We start from the raw sequence: 23,847 nt of genomic DNA on the forward strand, positions 1-23,847 counted from the left end.
AAAGGGGGCGTGGCCGCCCGAAGTTTGCCGAAGTTGCGCGCGGGCCGCGCGGTGCCCGCCCGGCCATGGCGCCCCCGGGGCCGTAGCGCCGCCATGGACTCGCTCACCGCCCTCACCGGCAAGGGCGGCCGCCTGCTCCGCGGCACCGCCAGCCGCCTCTGGGGCGCCGTGCCCGGCGGCCTCCGCCACGGCCGCTGCCAGGACGGCCGGAGCCGCGGGGAGCCGGGCCCCGCCAAGCCGCAGCCAGGTACCGGCGGGGAAGGGGCTGGGGGCGCGGGGGGCGGGGGGCGGGCGGGGCCTCCCCGGGCGGCGGGCTCGGCTCCTCGCCCCCCCTGACCCTCCCTGCAGGGGAGCGAGAGCGAACGGGAGCAGGAGGGGGAGAGGGTCCCAGCCGAACCGACCGCGGGTGCTGCCCCGCTCCCGGGAAGGCTCGGAGGGAGGGGGCGGCGGGGGAAGGGCCGCCCCTGTGCCGGGCTCTGCCGGGGCTGGGGCTGCGCCGGAGCGGTTGCACCGCGGGGACGGGTATAACAGCAACAACCGACCGAACGTCTTCCTGATTTCACTGGCAGAACTTCTACACTTACTTTCGTTCGCTTCCCTCTCCTGGTACCCTCACCGACGACGGTGAAGGAAAGCGCGGGGAGCGCAAACTTCTTGGTTTGAGATCTCTTTTGTGTACGAGGTGGTTTCTGCCTCTCTGGTGCTCCTGATGAACAGGCAGTAGTCCTCTGAAAGTAGGCTCGGTGATGGTAAGGGCAGAAGTAGTACCTCTGCCTCTCAGTGGCCGAACAGGTCAGTCAGGAGACAGTGACTCCTTGTCCTGTGCCTGGAAGTAAAAGGGCTGCTGTTATCACCCCTTTCTTGATAATGTCGTTGGGCTGTAGGTATGGATACTGTAACTTACTTATCTGAAGTGAGCACTCACATGGGCAAGAAATACCCTGAAAACTGGTCAGCAAATGCACACACACTGTTTATGCAGAAGAGGAGCAGGCGGTAAGGACTCTGGAGAGGTGATTCGGGATTACAAACAAGCCATGACATAACTAGTAAAAACAGCATGATCTAATGACTGCTTCGAAAGAAAAAGGCATATGAAGTTAAGTTTGTTAAAGTGCTTTGTGATAATATAAGGAGCAGTGTACAATGAATAGTAAATATTTTCCTCTTTTTTTTTTTTTCTGTTGCGAGAAGCTCTGTGCTAAGTGGATGAATGTATGGTTGTTATAGTCTGTAGGTAAGGCTGAAGTCATGTCTCTACTGAAATGTAATATTAAAGTCAATTAAATTTCTTTGTTACGGTAGGTTATTTTAGAAGAGTAAAATAGTTGGTTTTCATCAAGAGTAACAAGGTCAGTGTAGGAGGCAAGGCAGTAGGAATGCCTGTGCAGCCTGTCAGATGTAGATGGTGTCTGCTTGTGTGCATTGGATCGCACTTCTTGCACAGAAAGGATAATAGGTAACCAGCTATATTTACAGTGCCACTCTTTATTTGTTTCATGTCCCTCTCCCCCGGGACATACAAGGAGAGAAAGAGACAGTAACTTGTTTTTCAGTAGTGAAATGAAATACCTTGAATAAGGCCTTTGCAAACTGTTAAAAGCTTGTTGACAAAGATTACTTAAAGTCTTTTGCAGAACCAAAATGACAGTGATGTGCTTTAGCATCCTCTGGTCTTTTAATCAGTTACAAGGCCTTGTGTTCAGCTGTTAGTATAAAGCATCTCCTGTGATACATGTGATTTCTTAGAGGGAAAAGCTCTCTGAGTGTTTGTCCCCCTCTTCTGGGGCAAGGGATTAACTTAGACTGCATTGTAATGTTTTGGGTCTTTTTTTTTTCCTCTAGCTTTGACCAAAAAAGGTATTTTCTCAGATGCTTTCATAATGTACTTCTTAAAATTTGTGTTAATGAAAAGTGACTGCAGTTCTGGAAAGCAGGGTGTGTTTCTCTGTGTATGGAATTTAACATGCCTTTTTGACAGAACTATACTTGGAGTTTTTCCTCACCTAGGCAAAGCATGCTGTGCAAGGCAATTAGACCATGGCTCTCCCATGCTATTTTCTTTATGGAGTTTCTGTCAGTTACAGAAGAAACAAATTCTTGTGACTGTAGAATTCCTCTGGCAAGCATTTTGCTGGCTTTCACAAACCACCTGTGCCCTGGTAATGGGTGCTGTGGAAGCTGTAACAATGATTACAATGCTTCAGTTGAAATCAAACCTCTGTTTTAATTAGAGATGGGTCCCCTGGCATTAGCTTAAGACTTATTGGCAAATTCTAACTACTCCAAATGTTCAGTCTCTTTATGCAGTGTTCTGAATCCAGGCCTACCTATTACTCTAGTTTTTCTTCCCTGCTTAGGGCTCTGTGTTCATTTCCTTTGCATGGACTATGCATTATTTCTTAAAAGAATAGTTCCTCATAAATGCTTTAAAACCATGTTTCCACTTTTCTGAAACAAAAACCAAACTTTTTATTCTTATTTTTAATTTAACTTCTACAATAAAGTATCTCAATTTTACTAATGTAATATTAGTAATTTTACCTTTACTGTTTTCATGCTTGTCTCTCTGAACAGTTGAACAGCTGCTCTGTTACATTTCCAAGTTCAGGGAGGCAAGTCTGTTCAAATGCTGTGCCTTAACCAATTTCTTTGGATACACACAGAACAGTTTATAATATTTCTTAGAAGAGAGAAAGGAGTCACTGGGAGACTGAGTAGTGCCATTGGAAGCTGTAAACCTGTTTAACCAGTTTACATTGTTTGTGTCCCAGTCAAGTCAGTGAAAAAACTTTAGAAAGGTATTTTTTCTTTTAATGATTGTGATAGAGGATAAAAATGCAAAGAGAACCAGAAATTCTGGAGAATGCATCTGGCTTTAGTAAAGGTACTACCAATATCAGAGTGTGAAGTTTATTTCTTTTAAAAGGTCTGTGAACTATGAAATAAAACTTCTAAATATAGTCTGTTGATAATTTAAAGGAAAAGCTAATATGTATGTATGTATTCAAGGCATGGATTTACCTAGAAACTTTAGCTAGAAGAGTGTAACTTTCTTGTTTATTGGTAGGTACTGTAGGTGTTAGTGTTCTGATGTTGCATGTGTTTTTGTTTTAACATGCAACTCCAGGCTTTAGGGAATGTGTGATTAAGGATTAACTTTACTGTGGAATTAGCTTGAATGTTCAGTTTAATTAGAACCTCATCTATAGAAACCTGTTACTTAGATGAGCTGACAGCACATCTCATAGTTCAGTCTGCTGTTTGCTTTGTCTGCTGTGTAAGGAGGATGTGACCAGGAGTAGGGGACATGGTTTTACTTCATTCCTGTGGCTCTGGTGAGGCTATATGTTGAGTGTACTCTTTGGTTCAGTGTACCACTGTTACAGAAAGCTGCTGAGGAACTGTAGAGGGTCCAGCTGGTATGTTTAGGGGCACAGGGCATATGACCTGTGAGGAGGGATTGAGGGACCTGGGCTTTAGCCATGCAGAGGAAACCAAGGCAGCCTAGAGGCAATCTAATTATGACATGCATCTATCTAAAGGGGTACACTCTTCTCAGTAGTAAGAAATCAAGAAGCAGCAATGACCACAAGTTTTAGCTTGGGAGATTCAAATTAGGCTACAGAAAAAACTTTGCACAGAGTTGTCCATTGCTGGGATAGGTTACAGTTTTAAGCTGACCTGATTTGATGTTGGCAATAATTCTGCTTCAAACTGGAGGCTGGAGTAAATATACTTAAGAGGTTTCTTCCAGATAAAACTTTGAATCTGTGAGGATATACTTGCATACCTGGAGTCTTGTGCTTCTTTCCTCCTAGACATTTTCACCTCACTTCTGTCTGTGGTCACTTAATGGAGGGAGAAGATACACTGTGCAGGAAGTCTTGACTTTCTGCAGTATGTGTCTCATTAAGTACAGAAGTTAAAAGTCAGTGATTCAGAACTCCTTATTCAAGTACTCCTCTGAACCAGACTGTCAGCAAAGTTTTTTCTAGCCACCTCCTATTAAACTGTTGTTGTTGTTTTTCTCCCTCAGGTTCAACTTGACTATTCAGTTCTGAACCATGTGGCCTGTGGGTTTATTTACATTTCTTTCTTACCACCTTTGAGTCTTGATTGGTAAGATTACCATACGCACTATATCCAGTAAGCCGTGTGGCTTGTCAGTCCTCCATACTGTGGTCAAGGTGGCAGCAGTGCATTAGAAAAATAAATGTGCAGAACCAGGTTAAAATACATCTTTCAAGCCCTGCTGTAAAAGTTAGTGTCTTCCTTTCTAAAAATCTGTCTTAGAAAAGAGCAAACATAAGAATAAGGTAGGTTATTTCCTCACTTCATCTTTATTCAGTACTTCACTTTTAAAAAATTAACAGGTGTATGATAAAGTATGAGAGAGCATTCAAACTGAGGAGACACACTTCTGCAAGTTTTCTTGTACACGCTGTTCCAGAGGAAGCACATGTGAAATGTACCAACACCCTTTATAAAGACATTAATGCTTCGCTTTCGTGTCTGAAAATACTTCAGTTGGTACAGGCATAAGAAGCAAATGTGATCTTGGAATGTATCAGGCTGATGACTCAGTCATCTTGTGATATGTAAATGTATGCACAATCTCTTCTTCAGACTTATGTGCTACTAGTATATAGGATTTTTGGACTATTCCCTTGGTGTGTGTGATGATAAATGATCTTTTCATGTTCTGCTTTGTGCTATTACATCTCATCCTGTTTTTTTTTCTCTGAACCTTGGGGCTGCAGAATTTGTTGTGTCCTTTTGCCCAGCCTTTGCTGTTGGTTGTCCTTTTGAGTCAGTCTGCTGATATGCAATTGAACTGTGTTAAAAACTAGTCCATTGGGATCTCATTAATATACCCCTCCATACTCCTAGTTTCTATTTCTCTCTCTCCTTTACTGAATTTTTTACATATTTCACAACTCTTAATCCATTTTTTACTGTTCAGCAGGGTTGTGATATATTGGATGTTTTACTGAAGTTCAGTTTATAAACTAATCTAGCAGATGACTGAAACAAATATATTCTAATGGGTTTTTTTTATTCATACTCTGGTATCTTTTGACTGTATTACATTTTTGTTTTAATGTGTCATGTTGTGTTTTTATTTTAATTTTCTGGTTAATTTCCATTTCTAACATTCAAATATTTTAGAAGGTCATGTTTTATTGAGAACTTGCATGCTTATGGCAGCATTTCAAGTCACTACATGTATTAATAATAATTTTCTGTTAATCAGTAAGCAACACACCCTACTGTGTTATATGTGTAAATCTCCCTCTGTTTTGATTTAGTGGTGGCATCATTTATCTGTATTGCCTGCCAGAAAAATGTGGGAGGAATCATAGTTAGAGAACTCAAATTGCAAGTAAGGTTGTTTAGTCCCACTTAACATAGGGAAGATGATGACTTCAGGCTAGGTTTTTGAGTGCATTATTTAATAATAAATGGAAATGTCCAAGGATGGAAACTGCACAACTGCTCTGGGCAACTAATTTTTTATTACCTTCTTCCCAGTCAGAAACTCTCCTGTTTGTCCATTATGTCTGTTGTCTTTTGTTCTCCCACTGTGTTACTGAAGGGCCTGACTCTGTCATCTTGACACCTACGGGGAAACTAGAAGGTACAGGATGGCTGCTGTTCCAGTCCTTCAAAATCACCTCTGCTTCAGGCTGGAGAGGCCCTGTTCTTTTGACCTGTTCTCTTGACCTGTTCTCACAGCCCCTGACTACCTTAGTGACCCTTCACTGAAATAGTTTTTGTTTATCTATGCCTTTCTTATATTGAGCAGGGTGGGGGGAGAGCAGGACAGTGACACTAGAGCCAGTATTTCAAAAGCAGTCTGAGTGCCAAGTTAAGGATAATAGTTACTTCTCTCCAGTGCTCTGTCTGCTGGCCACAGTTAACACAGCTGAGGATGCTGTTATCCCTCTTTTTTTCCAGGGCATGCTGCTGGCTCCTGTCTAGCTTGTGCCTACCAAGACCCTTGGGTTTTTAGACCCTTGGGTTTTTATCGGCAGAGCTGCTCTTTGGCTGGGCGGTGCCAACCTGTACAGCACAAAAGGCTCTTCCTTCCCATGCAGAAGACTGTTACTTTGTTTAATTCCATAAGGTTCCTGTCAACTTGCTCCCCCAGTCTGTCCAGGTCCCTCTGAATGGCAGCCCTGTTATGTATGTTGACTGGTCCCCCCAGTTCATTGTTACCTGCAAACCTAATGCAATAAACTTGTACAGCAAGGTGTTTACTGAAGCACTGGGTATAACTTCACATACACAGTACATCCTTTTGCATGATAGCAGGGCAGTTGTCGTGCACAGGTCAGGAGGATGAGCTAATAGACTTTGAGAATTTACACTGTACCTTATCTCACTTAAGCCAACGATACCTACTTTTTCTGAAAGTGCAAAGATATTAATATTGCTGCTTGATGGTCAGACTGCTCCTGTGGTATTGTGTAGACTTGAAGATGCACAACTAAATGGGCTTAAATATCTGAAAGAGGCAAACAATTATTATTGGAAAAGTTGACTAACTGTATCAGTAGAACAGCCAAGATTTTTGCAAGTTTTCATTAATAGATACATTTGGTCTGCAGAGAGTTCGTACAGTACCTGGAGATTGCAGTTAGGTAGTTTCTCATGTATTAAAGTATATACATGTATTTCAGATGGACCAGGAAAGGAAGCTTACTGTTAATTAACACATACTGTGGCGTAATCTGAAAATGTGATAAAGCATTTCTGTTTACTTTTAAATGTGAAGTGTCGTGCATGAGCTGCTTTGTCTCCTAGGCATTTGGAGAAGTGGCCTGTCTTAAGTTCACTTCTATTCAGTTGTTTTCCATCCTGAAATCATGCATTAAGTTATTTTTGCCTATGTGCTGTGGAGCTGACTGAATAGAAGAAAAGAGGGGCATGTGTTGGGGGCATCACAAAATGAACTTGAATCTGTGCTGTATCTATGTTGCAGGAAAAAGTTGTTCTGATATTTGAAGTGCTGAGGCAATGGTAGCAAGGTCCTGGATTCATTTAACTTGGAGGTTTGATTGAGAAAAATGTGAACAGAAACATCATGTGGAGAGCAGTGATAAGGATCAAGAATTTTGAGAGCATGACTTGCTTGGAAAGACTGAATTACAGAATACGTAGCAGTTGCATAGCAAGAGGAGACTGAAGGAGGCATTGTTTATGACACTGCCTTGGTCTGGAAACGTACCATTTTGGCTAGAAAACTGTAGGCTCCAAGCATCTTGTAGGTCACTATTAGGGCCTCTTGTTTCTGGTTCTTAAGACATGGGAAGATAACTGAAAATCATCATCATGGCCAGGCTTCGCAAATGAAGATTTTGGAAAGGCTCTATCCACATTTATTACAAGGATGCTGGTGGCTAATAAGGCCAATACAAGATAGACATGTCTGATTGCAAAAGGCACAGCAGAAAGACTCCTTGTAAATTCTGCAAGACATGATCCTTTATGCGTTGTCTTTCCTCCTCAAGGGTGATCCTGCATGTGTTCTCAAAGAAAGCAACAGCGTTATAGATGATGTGTCTCCAGAGCTCCCGATTGGAGACCAGAGTAGACCAGTTATGTTGATCAATATGGCCAAGGCTGAGATGTTGTTTCAGGGAGTCCTTGTATCTTTTCTTTGGGGCTCCTCTCTTGCGGCAGCCAGTGGCAAGTTCACCATAAAGCAAGATCTTAGGGAGGCGGTGGTCCTTCATCCTTGAGACGTGCCCTGCCCAACACAGCTGTGTTCTCAGCAACATGGCCTCAATACTTGTGATTGCTGCTTGTTCTAGAACAGATGTATTGGTCACGTAATCTGACCAGTGGATGTTTAGGATTGTGCGGAGAAAGTGTTGATGGAAGCGTTTTAAGAGTCACAGGTGGTGGCAGTAGATGACTCATGATTCAGAACCATATAAAAGAGTAGACAGCACAATGGCTCTGTAAACACTTGTACTTTGTACTTTGTACTTTTCTTCAGGTGTTTATTACAGCGTACTCTTTTATGGAGTTTTCCAAAAGCACTATATGCCTTTGCTAACCTGTTGTCTATCTCTCTGTCAATCTTACCATCCAAGGAGATGAGGCTACCTAGGTAATTAAACTGCTGGACTGATTTGAGCTCTGATTCACCAATGGTGATATGGGGATGATGGAAGACTTCCTGAGGTGCCGGTTGATAGAGAACTTCTGTCTTCTTTAAGCTGACTTCCAGCCCAAAGAGCTCAGCAGCCTCTGCAAAGCAGGACGTTAAACGCTGCAGAGCTGCTTCTGTGTGGGCGACAAGGGTGGCGTCATCAGCATAAAGCAGCTCCCGGACAAGATGGTTTAAGGTCTTAGTGTGGACCTTCAGTCACCTTAGCTTGAATAGGCTTCCATCAGTAAGGTATCGAATGTAGATACCGTCCTGATCATTGAGGTCTGCTGTGGCCCTGTGGAGCATCATGCTGAAAAAGATCGTGAATAGAGTTGGTGCGAGAACGCAGCCTCGTTTCACACCATTAGATATTAGAAAGGGGTCAGAAAGTGCATTGCCATAACTGACTTGGTTGTGCTGATCCTCATGGAGTGAGATGATCATTTTGAGGAACTTAGGGGGACAACCTAAATGTTCCAAAATCTACCATAGACCTTTTCTGCTCACAGTATTGAAAGCCTTGGTGAGATCAACAAAGGTTACGTAGAGACCTTTGTTCTGTTCCCTACACTTCTCTTGCAGTTGTCTGAGAACAAATACCATGTCTGTGGTACTCCTGTTGGCTCTGAAACCACATTGACTTTCAGGTAGAATTCCTTCTGCTATAGCGGGTATTAGTCTGTTCAAGAGTATTCTTGCCAGGATTTTGCCAGCAATGGAGAGCAGAGTAATACCACAGTAATTTGAACAGTCTGATTTAATTTCTTTCTTCTTATATAGGGTGATGATGACTGCATCTCGAAGGTCTGATGGTAGTTTGCCTAGTTCCCAACAGTGCACCACAAACTCGTGAAATTTAGTATGGAGTGCTTGGTCCCCATGTTTCCAGGTTTTAGGTGGAATTCCATCAACCCCAACTGCCTTGCCAATTTTCACCTGCTGTATGGCCTTAAGAGTTTCTCCCAAAGTGGGGGCAATATCTAATTCATCCTTCACCGTTTGTTGTGTGATGGACTGAATTGCTGCGTCTTGAACTATACGGTTGGTACTGAAAAGAGTCTGAAAGTGTTCAGACCATCAATTCAGAATGGAGGTTTTATCTGTCAGAAGTGTTTGACCATCTGCACTGAATAGAGGGCTTTGGACCTGGTATGTAGGCCCATATGCTGTTTTCAGGGCCTCATGGAATCCTCTGTGATCACCTGTATCTGTGCATAATTGAGTTTTTTCATCTAGATCAATCCACCACTTGTTCTGGATGTCACGGAGTTTCTGTTGGAGCTTGCTGCACACAAGATGAAAGGCTGTTTTTCTTACATGACAGGAAGGCAGCGCAAGGTGTGCTTGATGAGCAGTTCTCTTCTTCCTCAACAATTCCTGGATCTCTTGATTGTTTTCATCAAACCAGTCCTTGTTCTTCTTGAAGGAGAACCCTAAGGATTCTTCAGAGGACTGCTGGATGCTGTTTTTAATATGGAGCCAGAGTGTTTCAGGAGAGGGATCTGTAGAATCTATAGAATGATTTTTGAGCCTAGTTTGAAGATTTGCCTGGAATCTGTCTCTCATTGGCTGATTGGAGATTGTTAACTTGGAGTCTCCTCCTTGAGATACTGCCCCTTTTAGGTTTGAATTTAAGACTGAAATTAAGTTTAGTTTACAGTGCACAAGTAACTGAAAATAATATTCCTGTAATTAGCATAAACATATCTAACTGCAGAATGGGGAGAAGGGTTAATGAGACAGTTGCTGACTGTGAGGTAATCCCTGCTGTTAGGAGCGTCAGGTCACCAGGTCTTATGGAATATAAAGATTTCCTCCTTTAATCTCTTTTGTTTCTTTATGAATAGATTAAAATGATCTAATTGTTATTGAGCAGAACTAATCTAATAAAGATGTAATATCTGTACTTCCCCTATTTTATCAATTAGCAAGATGTTCCATGTACTGCTAAATAACAATGTATTTGAGAATATTTCAAAGACTATTTTTCTTACTTTCTCATGATTCATTACCCCATATGTGCTGCATTAAGATCCTGTGAAAAACTGTTCTAGACAAGAATTTTACAAAGTTACTGCCTCTTCCTTTGTTTTAAACACTGTAACTCTGATGCATAAATGTGCAATTTTTGTTAGGAGGTGTGTATATGTGGATAAATAATCTTTTTCTTATCTTCTTGACCATAATAAGCTAATTTATTAGTTTTAAACAGTTTACAATAATCATTGACTTCCTTACTTTTTCTCAGAGAATACTTGTTTGATTTATTAATTTATTCATTTGCAAAAAGTGGCTGTTGTAATTTCTGTTGCAGTGTTTCTCAGCTACTGATATTCTATTCACTTTAATGTAAGTTATTTGAGATTTAAACTTATCTTGCAGAAAAAGAGTAGTGTAAAGGAAAATGAGTACATTTTACTCTATGCAGAACTTGAAGATCCTCCTAAGCAGTTCTTAGCCTGTATCCTAGTTCTCTTTACCAGCTCTTAGTGCCAGAAGTCCAAAGGATGTGCTAGAAGCATCAGTAAACAATAAATCAAAGGCCAACAATTCAACTCAGATGGCATACTAAGAAATGAGAAACGTCACTCTTGTCATAACAATTTGAGCTAGCAGTGCAACAAGAATGTTTTCACTTGACCAAAATTCAGTGACACAGGGCCACATAGAGGCGATTAGTAGAATCTCTCCTATAAATGTTAGATTTTAATTTCAGTTGTCTTCAATTTTCAGTTGAATAAAACCACTGATTATTGCATATCTTAAGGACAAAGCTACCTCATTGAAAACTGTATCTTCTTAAACCATAATGTTCATAACCCTTTTTCATATAAATATGTTGGAACAATAAGTCCTTCTCTCTGTTTATGTTGATGATCATATGAAATCATTCTTATACTACAGTCTTAATCCTGAGTTTCTGTGCCACTCATTCAGACTAAATATTGGTCTGGTGTCCTTTTGAACACTGCCTTCTGCATCTTTCTAGTTCTAGTCTCTGAAATCCTAGGCAGTTGAAATATTTTCTTGTCATTTGTGGATCTGACATTCACTTTATCACTTCAGTGTTTCAAGCTGTTGTGGAGGCTCAGTCCTGTTTATGGTACTTAAGAATTAAAGCATCAACCCTGATGTTGCTGAAGGATGGGTCTTGTTTCTGTCTAAAACAGCACAGCTAAGAGCTCTGATAACCTGGCACCATAGATCCTCTTGCTAAACAAGTTATTCTTGACTCTTGAGTTTGTGCATAATGTGGTCAGTGGCAGCAGGTTTTTCTTCTACCTGTGGTCTGAGAACATCGGCCTGCAGTAGTCTCACTGGCTTGGTACTGGCAGATGAAGTAAGGATTGAGTGTAACCTAACAAGATGATCTCGTGTGCAAGAGAGTTATCAGGAAAATAGGTAACATGAAAGAACAAGACTGGTTCTTGTTGGTGCTGAGGACTTTGCAGACTGCTACTTTCTATGCTGGTAGTTGTTTCTACTTTTATGTGCTTCCTAGAATACTGGGGGCACTGGAATGGCTGAAAGATGGGTTTACTTTCCCCTCAAAAATAAATAGCTTGCTCTTTCAGTGAGAGAGAGGCTTTGTAGTGTGTCATGAGGGAGGTTGAGTTCATGTCTCTACTGCTCTGACCTATTTTCACAGTTGAAATATCTCTTAGTTTTGTTTCCAAGAGGTTAGGTGAAATCAATGTGTTCTTTATGAACAGGCAGCTCAAGCACTTGGGCTGTGGGCAGAGGTGTGGGTTTTGGTAGCTGGGCCAGATGGGTACTCAGCACACACGTAGCTTGGCATTCCCTGCCTCCATCTCCTCTTTACTCCAGAGACTTAAATCATGGTAGGTTATGAAACACTTGAAACCTGTATCCATGTAGCGAGGGGGAGATAATACTATCACAGAGGGAAGGAATGAAAGTAGGCTCTGATGGGAAGGGTAGGATTTACTGTCTTAAGTATGTGAGGGGATGATGTTAACCCTAACTGCAGATTATAAGCTCCTGGAAATTTTGTGGTAGGAGTTCTTCTGGCATCTGCTTTGCTACAAAGTGCCCTCAACAGGGACCTTCCTTCCTCTCCTCTACCCTTTGGTTGCTGTTACTTTCCTGAAGTTACCAGATTGCTCTGAAGTCTCTGAAGATGGTGAAGGGCCTAGAGGGGAAACCACACAAGGAGTGGCTGAGGTCAGTGACCTCAGTCTGGAAGAGACTGAGGGAAGACTTCATAGTGGTCTACAGCTTCCTCATGAGGAGAAGTGGAGGGACAGGCACTGATCTCTTCTCTGACCAGTGACAGAACCTGAGGGAATGGCCTGAAACTGTGTCAAGGGATGTCTAGGTTGGATATTAGGAAAAGGTTCCTCCAGAGGGTATTTGGGGACTGGAGCAGGCTCCCCAGGGAAGTGGTTACAGCAACAAGCCTGCCAGAGTTTAGGAAGTATTTGGACAATGCTCTCGGACTCAGTGGGATTCCTGAGGTTGTCCTATGCAAGGCCAGGAGTTGGACTCAACGATCCTTATGGGTCCCTTCCAGCTCAGGATATTTTATGATGATTCTGTGATTCTAAGTCCAAAGTAACAGGTTCTTTCTTTGTGAAATAATTTTCCATTTTCATTTCTGGCATAAGGAACAGAAGTGGTTATTTGTGTAAGACTTTATTCTACTGTAAGTTACTGGAGAGGGAGAATATGGTTTATCTCAACCTCTTGAATAGCACTTCTCTGCAAACTCTTTAGACACTTGGACTAGTAAGAAGAAAAAGGAAACTTAAATTTGGGTTGAGGGAAAAAAAACAACCTGCACTTGGCTATATACAAATGAAGTGTATGTGTATATATTTGTAGTGTGGGGCTTGTTTATTTCTATCTAATGGGGTTTAATTATTTAGAATCTGTGGTGTTTATGTACGGGCTGCATGTTTGCTACAGACAGGATAATTATGAAGTTTAACACTAATACTCTTTGTTTTATGAAAAAGCTGTAAATACTCTGTACTTATCAAACAGCAACAGAAAATCTCCAGTGATCAGATCAAACACACAAGAACTCTAGATCATCTCCCCTCCAGATGAGAGCAGACTGGGTATGATATAGAGTCAATTAACCACAGTAATTCCAGAGATGTTACTTGCCTGATAGGGTCAATCTGCTATTTAGTCTTTCTTCATAAGTTGCTTCCTGGATAGCAGCAAGTACTTATGCAGTTAGTTGATTTCCAGTTATCAGTTGTTTGTATTGGTTGAATTCTTAAAGCATTGCAGAGGAATGAAGTCCCTATTTTAGCAGCTGGTGTCTGTTAGAATCAGCAGGAGCAAGCTGTGTAACTGGTGAATTAGATGTCTGCCCACGGGGCTGTATCAGCAGCCTGTGACAGTACTGAGAGAGGAAAATGAATTTAACGCGCGCGTTGCCTCAATTTTTTTCAGATGCTGGCCAGAAGAAGACCCCAGACAAGAAAGATGGGCGACGAATGTCTATTCAAAAGCCTAGAGGGACTCTTGAATATTCTGTAAGTCACTGATTTTTATTGTTAGAATGTTATTTCAAAACAAGTGCAGACTAAAAAGTTTCCTTACAAAATATAAGCAGAACTGTAATGTTCATTATCTTTAATCTTGGAATTCTGTGTATCTGATAGTTTAGTTTGACAGAAATTAAATCGGGGAATTAGCTGGTAGTACTTGAGGAGTAATGCTATTTTTTCCCTTTAAATGCCTTTTTTTCCCTTAAAAATCCCAAACTAATCAGACTACTGACTGGTTCACTTTTGGGGAACTAGTTGGAAACAATAAATAACAATAGTTACATAATCATGTGCAAGTTCTCTGCTTTCAGCATTATTATAAGCTGTTGCTGTCAGGAGAAATAACAGAGTTAAGTTTGGAAGGGAAGCTATATCTTGATACTGACCTTCTGGTGGTCTCCTAATGATTTCCCTAGATCTATACCTTTTACTGTATAACTCTGTTTCTGCATCAGCATCTGAAAATGGAGCCATGTTCTGTTCTTGAAATGACCCTCAAACTGTGCTGCAGTCAGCTTTTCACATTTGTGGTTACTAAGGGAAACAGAAGTGAGAAGTATCTGTCTTGTGTTATATACGGGAAATATAATTAAGCCTATAAATAATGCTTATAGAATTGATGTTAAAAAAGGGAAAGTCTGTCACAGTTATCTTTGAATGCTTTTGAAGCTGGACATGATAAATAAAAATGAGAACTTTTTTATAAAAGGTCTTTACTTGACCTCTTGATGTTCTCTTATTCCAGGAGTAAGAGATGGGGGAGATGGAAGAACTTAACTCTTAATGTTCTATTAAGCCAAGCTGCGATACTGCTTAACTACTGAGAAGGCTGTGATAGTCATTTGAAGAGACAGTATGTGTGTATTGGGAGCAAGAAGCACTTCATTAGTGTGGCTTTTATTAGAATTTGAATATAATTCTAGCTTATACTAAAGGCTTCCTTGAAGTTGAAAATCAAAACAGAAATTCCTGCCTGCTGCTTGGGTTCTAGCAGCTGAAGAATGTTAATATAAAGGTGACTGTTTCTATTACATTAACTCCATTATGTCTGAAATAATAGGAAAAAAGGGTTAGTTGTAGATCTATATTACTGGCATTCATACTCAAATCCCTTAACTTGGCTCTTGCCACTATGTACATGCTTTTACTTTGGTATATAAGATTCCAGGCGAAGTTAAAGCAACAAGCTTTCCTTTTCTTAACCTAGTATGTTTGTGTCAAGTTGTCATGTACTTCTGCAGCTTTCTGTGTTCCAGTAGGTGGGGTTTTAGAGCCCAAAATAGCTTTCTTAGTACATCCTGAAGGATGCATCACTTCCTTGTGAGTCAAAAAGATGATTCACAAGAATCAAAGGTTTTTGTCGTTAAACTTAGTCCGGCTTCTAAAGGAGCCTGTTGCATATATGGAACATGATGCATTTCAGCTTCACAAATGCTCTATTCTGATGACTCTTGCAGTACATTTCACTCATGAAACTCATGAAGTGCTTCAGTAGCATCAAGTTTCTGGAGCTTTTGGTTGAATGTTGGGCACATATATTTTAATGAAATACACAGATCTAACCTCTAGATACTGAGCTTATGTTCACTATGAGAGATCTGGTAACTATTGTGTTAATTTGCTACTGTTGTTATTTATGACTTTATTCTATGTGGAGAGATGCACTTACTTATGTCCGATTTCTGACTTAATCATACTGCCTGTGACAACACGCACATGTATTCATCTACCTGTCTGTGTTGCTTCTTTGAGAAGTAGTAGAAGGATGAAGGCAAAAACCAGACTCCCCTTCACCTCCCAGTATTGTTGAAAAGTTAGTGGGCTTTTTTTCCTTTTTTAAAATATAATTTAATGTGTTAGTTTTTCCAGTGGCTACATGGTTTTAGAAAGGAAGGTCTTGTATTCCTGAAGTTTGGAGTGAGGTGGTATTTTGCTGATGCAAACTATGGGTTTTTAATGTGAAGTGGACTTAACACGAGATTTTTTTTTTTTAAAAAAAAAAAAGTTACTATGGGGACATCATAGTGGCTAGGCTTTGCAAACGAAGATTTAGGAAGGCTCTATCCACGATTGTTACGAGCATGCTGGTGGCTAATGAGACCAATACGAGACAGACATGTCCGATTGCAAAAGGCACAACTGAAAGACTCCTTAGGTGGTGTATTCAGCAAGACACGATTCCTTCTGCATTGTCTTTTCTCCTCAAGAGTGATCCTGTGTGCGTTCTCAAAGGAAACAACAGTGTTATAGATGGTGTGTCTCCAAACTATGGGGACAAATAAACAATAAAATATATTTTTCACTTTAAAACTAAAACCAAAAAGCAGTTAATGTTTATGATTCTCATCTAAAATTCCCAGAATGTAAAAACTTGAAACTGCTGTTCTGTATGTAACACCAGAGAGAATATATCAGCAGATATGGTACTGATTGAAAACAGATATGGTAGTAATTGAAGGAAGTAAGTCCTAAACTACCTCTAAAAGATACAGAAAACTGGTTTGTTTTTGCTGATATTGCTTAGACAGTGAACAGATATTTTTTTTAAAGTTCATATAATTTCTCCTTTTCTAAATGTCAGTTGACAGATTAGATGCAAATTGATATTATCTGTTATTTCAGAATTCACAGTTGGTGCTTTCAGCACACAGCTGGTGAATGTGAACAGGCTCAGAGAACCAACAGAGCAAATAGTTCAGGTGAATTATTGTTACTAGCTAGAACTTTCTTGAGTCCTTTTTTGGGTTCTGGAAGTAGCATCTTTACATTGCTTAATTGACATAACTTCACTACCTTAACATTGCATTGGAAGCCTTTTGTGTTACATGTACAAACACAACCAGTGCCTACCTACAGGTGTTAGAAGAGCCAACTACAGATAAATGGAGCATAAACAGACAGTGCTGGCCACTGATCACCAGTGATTGTAGCATGCTAGTAGTTTTATGACTTCAAGGAAAGACTTATCGCTGATCTTCCTTTTGAGAAGAAAGAAATAATTGTGGTTCTGTTTTCCTGGTGTTGTATACTATATACATTAGTCCTATTAACAATTAGTTGATATAGTCATAATCTGGTATTTTTAAAGGCTTGGATACAGCACCAAAGTGGTGTTGTCTGCTCATGTATTTAATTTTCTTAGTTCATTTTAGTACTCTTAAACTATTGTTTTGTTGTTTTCTGGTTGTCGGACGTCTAGTCTTGAAATAAGAAAATAGAAATTCTTTCTACACTGATTCATATATTTAATGTATAATTTTTAATGGAAGAATAAGTGAATTCTAAGCGTTGAGATGCAATGACAGTGAAGTTCATTAAAATATCAGTAGATAATTAGGTTTTAAATGACTTTGCCAGCTGTTAATTTGAAGGAAATGAAGGCAGTTTGAACCATAGCTAATGGTGACTGAAGCTCTGTCTAATGGTACACACATGACAAACATTGGTACGTAAGTAGTGCTCTGTAAATGGAAAAGGGGTAGTGAGATGCACCTCTGCTCAAATAGGGACAGAATGATTTGAAGAGAATGTTTGATTAGGGATTTTATTGGTAAAGGAAAATGAGAGGTAAGGATTTTAAATGGTTCTTTCTGTATCTAGTAAAATCCATAAAAAACTGATTTTGATGAACTTAGAATTTTAGACTTATTTATATTTATATGTAAGTGACAACATAAGGTAAGAGTAACAGGAAAATAAGATCTTTGTGTTTTACCTCTGTGTAAGAGTTGATGACAAGAAGGTTTTGCTATTGAGGAAAACTACTTATATTTTTAAGGAACCTTTTCAACAAAAGTTATTGTACAAAGCAGAGTGTGTGAATCTATGCAGTGCTGAATGAGCAATCCTTGTTTTCTTTTAACATTTTTATTAATTAGTGTCTTTCAGTCTTTATACTGAAGCAAACAAAGCCAGCGCATGATATGTGTTGAACCACTTCAATGCACCAGCTGGCCTCCTCAGGTCCATTTTTGACTGTTTTAGGGAATAAAACTATTTTCATGTCTAGTGGGTCTCTTTTCTTCAGCAGTGTACTTGTATTGGAACAAATCTTGCCATTCTGTTAATCATAAAACAGTGCAGTCACTGTTCATCATTCCCTTCTCTTATCAAAGAAGATGCAGCATCGTGCTTTAATATCCAAATATTTATATAAGATTCTTAATATTCAGAATAGCATTTAAATGGCTACCTCATAATGTATAGAAATTTTGTTTTCTGAGAGAGAAGGAATGACTTTTTACCCTGTCTTCCAGTATTGAATTGGTGGGGAAAAAATGGTTGGAAAAACTGGGGACTGACTGTGGTATGTGGTGGCACTTTTTCAGTTTGTTATTCCATGCTTTTCCAGGGTTTTTCTTTGAGCTTTTGTCTGTTCAGATTCTGTTTATTAAAATAGTAGACAGCCTAAGAATTGGTAAGTAGGCCTTTGAATCTAGGGAGATACTTCAGGAAGTCTCTATTACATTAACAATGTCTTTTTTTTAAGAAGGTATCAGTTCTGGTCTTTGAAGTCCCATGCAAAGTGGAAATTTGCCTGTGCAAACATGGCAGCCAAATAAGAAAAGGAAGCTTATGCTTGCCATTGTGTTTATCTTCAGTAAGGTAAACCCTTTAGTTACCAAGCTATCTCACCAGATGTTTTTATTTCTGAAGACTGAAAAGAATTAATGCACTCTTAAAAGGCTTAAGCTTCATGGGTTTTAATTGAATGCTTTTAGTTTGTTTTATATCATAAGATAGAAACAATTGAGATTTTAGACTGTCAGTAAGTGATACATAAGCAGTACCTAGAAGCTGACTGTCCTTCAACGTTTATGTGAGAGCAAACTTAGGCAAAACTTTTGAATCTCACTTTACAGTTTGTTTTAGCAAACCTTTTGTATTATGTAGAGCTTCTGATGGAGGTGGTTAGTTTTGTTATTGTCTGTGGAGCACATAGTACCTATCTGGTCTAGTTACAGTCTTGTTTTGATTTCTGCTTTAGTACCGGTTAAACATGGCATACAAGAATATTCTTGTTTTTTGCATATCTGTGATCGTACAGTACTGAATGACTAGGAGGTACTAATACAGTCTTTCGTACTGGAAATACTAGTAGAGAGAGATGTTTGCTGCTTTGTTTAGCTTATTGGCTTCCTATATAAAGAATTGTCATAATAGCTTTTTTTAAGATAAATTTCTAATTCTAATTGCCTTTTCTTTGGCAAAACTTATCTCTTTCTTTAGTGAATCTAGGTTGACAAGTGCACCTTTGCAAAATGTTATGGAAGGCAATTCTCAATCTTTACTTATATTTAGCAACACAAATAAAGCTTAGATTATATAGCTTCATCTTGTCTTAAATTATAAGATTTGGTTTTTCCTAGTACAGTGTTTATGAAGCCTTGTGCTGTTATGCAGTAAAGTTCTTAGTTGTATCATCCCTTGTCACATCTCTATTGTTCTTAAAGCTATGAATTCTTTATTCTGAAATACTCTCTCTGAATAATTTTTTTCCTTTTGCTTTCTTCTAGTCTTTCATATTGAATACAGTTAGGGAGATGGAGGTGAAAACATGAGTTTGAAAAAATAATTTCCTTACTTGGGAATCACCTACTCAAAATGCTTATACTCCATCTACTGTCATACTAGTTGACTTGTTTTGCTTCAGCATTTTTTGCATTTTCTCAGTGATGGCTTTTACTTGAAAGTCAGCGTCTAACAGAAGCTTATTTCAGTAGTGAGAGAGTGTGTTCATGTTTGTAGAGATTGCTTCAGCTTTCCTGTAGGTGAATAATGGAGAAGAGGAGGTGAAGAGGGAGAGTGAATGATTCTGTGAACTGTCAATTGTGTATTGGGCCAGCAGTACCCAGCAGTGAATTTATAGACTAGAAGTTCTGGTGCAGTAGCTGAACCTACAGGTCAAAGTGTGTGACTGACAATTCTGACCACCTGAAAACATAGTGGAAAGGCACATGTCTTTATATGGGGTCGTAATAGGCTAATATTTAGGGGGTAGGTATGTTTTTTGGGATGGCTTTGTTGGTTTGAGTTTTGTTTGGTTTTTCTGGGGGGTGGACAGTCATAAGATACAAACACTTACAAGGTCGTCAAAATCTTGTTAAATCTACACATAAAATTTGTAAGCCACTCTTTGAACTAACTGCTTACAGGTTTGTTTGTTTGTTTTTTCCCCAATTGATACAGGTGGAATCAAGAGATACTTTAAACAGTATTGCCTTGAAATTTGATACAACACCCAATGAACTGGTTCAATTAAATAAGCTTTTCTCCAGAGCAGTCGTTCCTGGACAGGTACTATTACATTATGTATGTTACTTATCCAACAAAGACCTCTTTCCTTATATTTCTCATCTCTACCAGAGAAAGTGTTAAAGAACTTCTCTTACTGGTTTTCCTACTGACTTTGCAAAAGAGTTTTTCTTTTTCCTCTAACTTGTGAATTCCTTCTACTTATTAAATAACTGCCTAAAAAGGGAACAGGTAACGAAGGTACCTGTCTCCCTTAAATAAGATCAGAGGACTTTTCAAACTAGATATACATAATTGTATAATAACACTTGTGTACAAGCTAAACTGTTGCTTTGCAAATACAGCAGGCTGTTCACCAACTATAGCTCAGGAGGCATATTCAGGGTACGGCTTACAAACAGTGTTCCATGACTGCATGTTACTGCCTGCAATTCTATTTTAATAAACTGAGTAATGTTTCTATTCCACTCTGAAAACTTGCTGGTTTTACCAGCAGTATATGAATTATCAATCACTTATTATAGGTCGCTATTGCTTTTTTTCCCCCATTTCTGCCTTCACTTTTCATTTCTCCTTGAAAGCTGGGCCTGGAAACATGATAGGTCAGCTATGGAATTAACCATTTGCCATTTGGTATTAGCCCTCTGTTTGACAAAATCCTGTGTTTATTTCTGATTGCTACAGAACTCTTACCTAGATAACTTGAATGCCTAACATGGCTGAAATGAGGTATCAAAGGTGTGACTAACTTCAGGTGATTTTTTTTTTTTTTTACATTCAGTGCTAAGAGCTATATTTAATGATCTTGTTTCCCAGTCTGTTTCTTGTTGCTCAAATAGTAGAGTAATAGAAAGAGAAATAATTGGACAGGTCTTTCTTGGACACTTATCATGGGTTTCTGGCATGCTGTATACTTTTAATGCTCTCTGTCTGAACTTTTTCCTCAATTATGATGACTGAAAATAAAAGTTATATTAAGATAGAATTAAAAAACTTGAAAAGCTAAAATGAAGAAGTACTTCGTGTGGTATTGTTTATTCCCTCAGCTCATAATTCTGTTAAAAGTAATGGGAGCAGGAATGGTTTGTGTAGCTTATTTTGAGAAAGCATAGCAAATATACCTGAACTGGTGGGAAATCTGACTTCTAACTACATTGTATCTTCTTTATAGATTTTGTATGTTCCTGACCCAGACTACATTTCTAGTGTGGACAGCTCCCCCTCTCTAAGTCCTATAAGTCCCCTATCACCTACATCTTCCGAAGCAGAGCTTGACAAGGCTACAGTAAATGTAGGTATACCTGTTATACTTGAAATTAATTTACCCTTACAAGATAAATGTTACAGATGCTATGCTTTCTTCTTAAACTATCCTTTGGTTTTGGGGAGAAAGTACTTGACAACAGTTGGAGTTAAAAGTAAAATAGTACCTTTTTAGAAGTAAATACAAGCTTTTAGTCTTGAAATGGCAGTTTTCTGTGTGAAGGGCAAGTTGTTTGTAGCAAAATACTGTCCTTGCACACTGAAATCTTAATTAGTTTCTGTTGCATTTCTGTATTTGTTACATCTCAAAGCTAGTTAAAGGCTTTTGATAGTTTTTGTCGAAAGAATATATTGACCAGATTACTCAGATTCCTCCTGCTTGCTGTAGAGATGTGGGAGAGAGTTTTCTAGTTTTGTTTAGCAAAATGAAACAAAAAACAGTCTGTTTCAGTGAAGGGCAAATACAAAGTTGATTATAGCTGACTTCTGCTTAGTAGTTCTACCTTTGTAAACTTTCAAAATACTGAAATTGTTTAACCATCAGAGCTGCCCCATAATTCAGCTCAAAATCAGATTTTTGGATAGGAGCTAGCTTTGTAGGAGCATGTCTTTCCAGTAACTCTGGTTTACTGTCAACAGAATTCCATGGGGAACACTCCAACCAGGAAGATGCAGTATTGGAGCCTGAGCTTCTGTGTAATTCATGCAATTACAACCTTAATCAGATGTTTCTTAATACATCACTGCTATTACTTTCCCAGTTATCTTTTTCTCTCAAATAACAAATTTTCTTGGTAGCGTATTTTGGTAGCGCTCAGTCCAGCTGTCAGATGTGTACTCCAGGGTTCTGTGTGCTCAAAGTTTAGGAACATTTAAGACTTAAAGTATTTATTTATGTGCTTGTGTGACTTGGTTGGTCCAGACAAGTTTAAATATAAATGTTTTACTTAGTTGCTGGATAGGTTCTCAAGCTGCATTACAAAGGCTGTGATGAGCCTTCTACTGAAAATTACTGTTTGGTTTTGCTGTTGTGCTTTTGTTCTGACCTAGTATGCCCGTTCTCATATCTGCTGCCGTTAGTGCTGAACAATTTCTGTTGTCTTTTGGCAGACTGGAGGTGTTGTAGCACAGTAAGTAGACTAGTCTGCAAGAATATGCTTTTGTATCATACATCTTGTGTCTATATCTGTCTCAAAATGACTGTAGGTGCTACGATACACCTGCCCATATAGCATATGTTGTGTCAAGTTACTAGAGAGAAAATTATTAGCTTTACTACTGGAAATTAGAGCTTTTTCTACAGTTCATCAGATGCTGTGTCAAAAAAACCCTTATTCTTGCTTTTGTCAATTATTTTGTATATGCTTGTTGGCAAATAGTAGATAAGGAGGCTTAATAGCATAACTATACCTGTAATTTATTTGAAACTTTTTTTTATTGGCTATATGTACATAGCAGAGATAAAAGTTAAAAGTGTAGAAGAAACAAAGTAGACAAAAATACTTAAAAATCTCTTCTGCAAAAATTGGTTTTTTATTGTCCAATGTTAGCAACAATTTGAGTGTTAAGTTTCATTTAATTGAACTTTATTATTGCAGAACTGTTTTGTGCATCTTGTTGCGTGTTGTGGATCATTGCAAGCAGTTCTTATTAAATGCTTCAGGGAAAGTCAAATGAGCAATGTGATGATATATAATAAAGTGTTTGTTCTGTTTCTGAGGCTTTTCAAACTGCATGTAAGGAAGGAGGGAATATTTGTCAAAAGAAATCAGAACAGAAATCACTTGCCCTTGTCAGTGTGGACTCTGTGTGTGTATTTGGTTTTGTTTCTCAGTCTCTCCAGCAGCACAAGAGGCACTCAACTTCCTTGTGAGCTGTTAAAGCTGAAGGGTTTTGTTCTTCATCATACCACCTGTCTTTCATGTTTTTCTTTTCTCTTTGCTGATTTCTCTCACTATGAATGAGACAAATACTAGCATACATTCTCTAGTGCTCTCTTGATGTCAGTCTTCTTTGACTCTCCTCCAATTTTGACTCCAGATTTGCAGTTTAAATTTAATCACATTTTGAAGTAAAGAGAATATGTTCCTCTACCTGTATAATGTAAATAACTCTTCTCTCTGTGCTGTGGTTATTGAAATCACTGAGTTCTTGGTAGATAAGATGATTAACAAATATCTGAACCTCTGAGTCAAAAAATATGCTATGGTGTACTCTGTTCTCTTATTTCTGTTTTAATAAACATTGGAGTAGCTTAACCAAGTGGCTAAAGACAAATCAGCATGTGGCTGATATAATCTGCATAACCCTGTTAAAGTTGGGGTCTTTTGAGGTTTTGTGGTTTTGGGTTTTTTTGGTGTGGGGTTTTTTTTTTTTTTTTTTACATTGCTACACTTAAGCTAAGATATCAGTGTGTATTTCACTAACTTTGTTACTGTGTGTGTAAGAACTAGCTTAGGCTTTTAAGCCTTTCTTATGCTGCTGGGCTTTTGAAGGATCTCTTCATTCAACAGTCTGTTGCACATATTTGAGAAGATCCAATATGCTTTGTTACCTATAAAGCTTAAAATCCACTTCAAAATAATATGTAATGATAAGGGCATCATCATTAAATTGAAAAGTCTACCACCAGTATTATTC

General features: G+C 39.0%; 1 protein-coding gene across 8 annotated transcripts in view; it reads left to right on the plus strand.

The window, feature by feature from the left end:
* Nucleotides 1-23,847, plus strand: part of OXR1 (oxidation resistance 1) — a 226,608-nt gene that overhangs the window by 150,445 nt on the left and 52,316 nt on the right. For 3 of the 8 annotated variants that reach the window (XM_027657070.1, XM_027657072.1, XM_027657071.1), the window contains 3 exons: nucleotides 13,592-13,674; nucleotides 19,879-19,986; nucleotides 21,116-21,235. In XM_027657070.1, coding sequence (XP_027512871.1) covers nucleotides 13,592-13,674; nucleotides 19,879-19,986; nucleotides 21,116-21,235 — 311 coding nt within the window. Of the gene's footprint in view, nucleotides 1-78; nucleotides 248-547; nucleotides 793-13,591; nucleotides 13,675-19,878; nucleotides 19,987-21,115; nucleotides 21,236-23,847 lie in introns of those variants that run through there. The other 5 variants (XM_027657073.1, XM_027657079.1, XM_027657074.1 and 2 more) reach the window with 4 other exon arrangements.

Source organism: Corapipo altera, unplaced genomic scaffold (assembly GCF_003945725.1).
Source record: "Corapipo altera isolate COAL_440 unplaced genomic scaffold, ASM394572v1 52b, whole genome shotgun sequence".
NCBI classification, from domain to species: Eukaryota; Metazoa; Chordata; class Aves; order Passeriformes; family Pipridae; genus Corapipo; species Corapipo altera.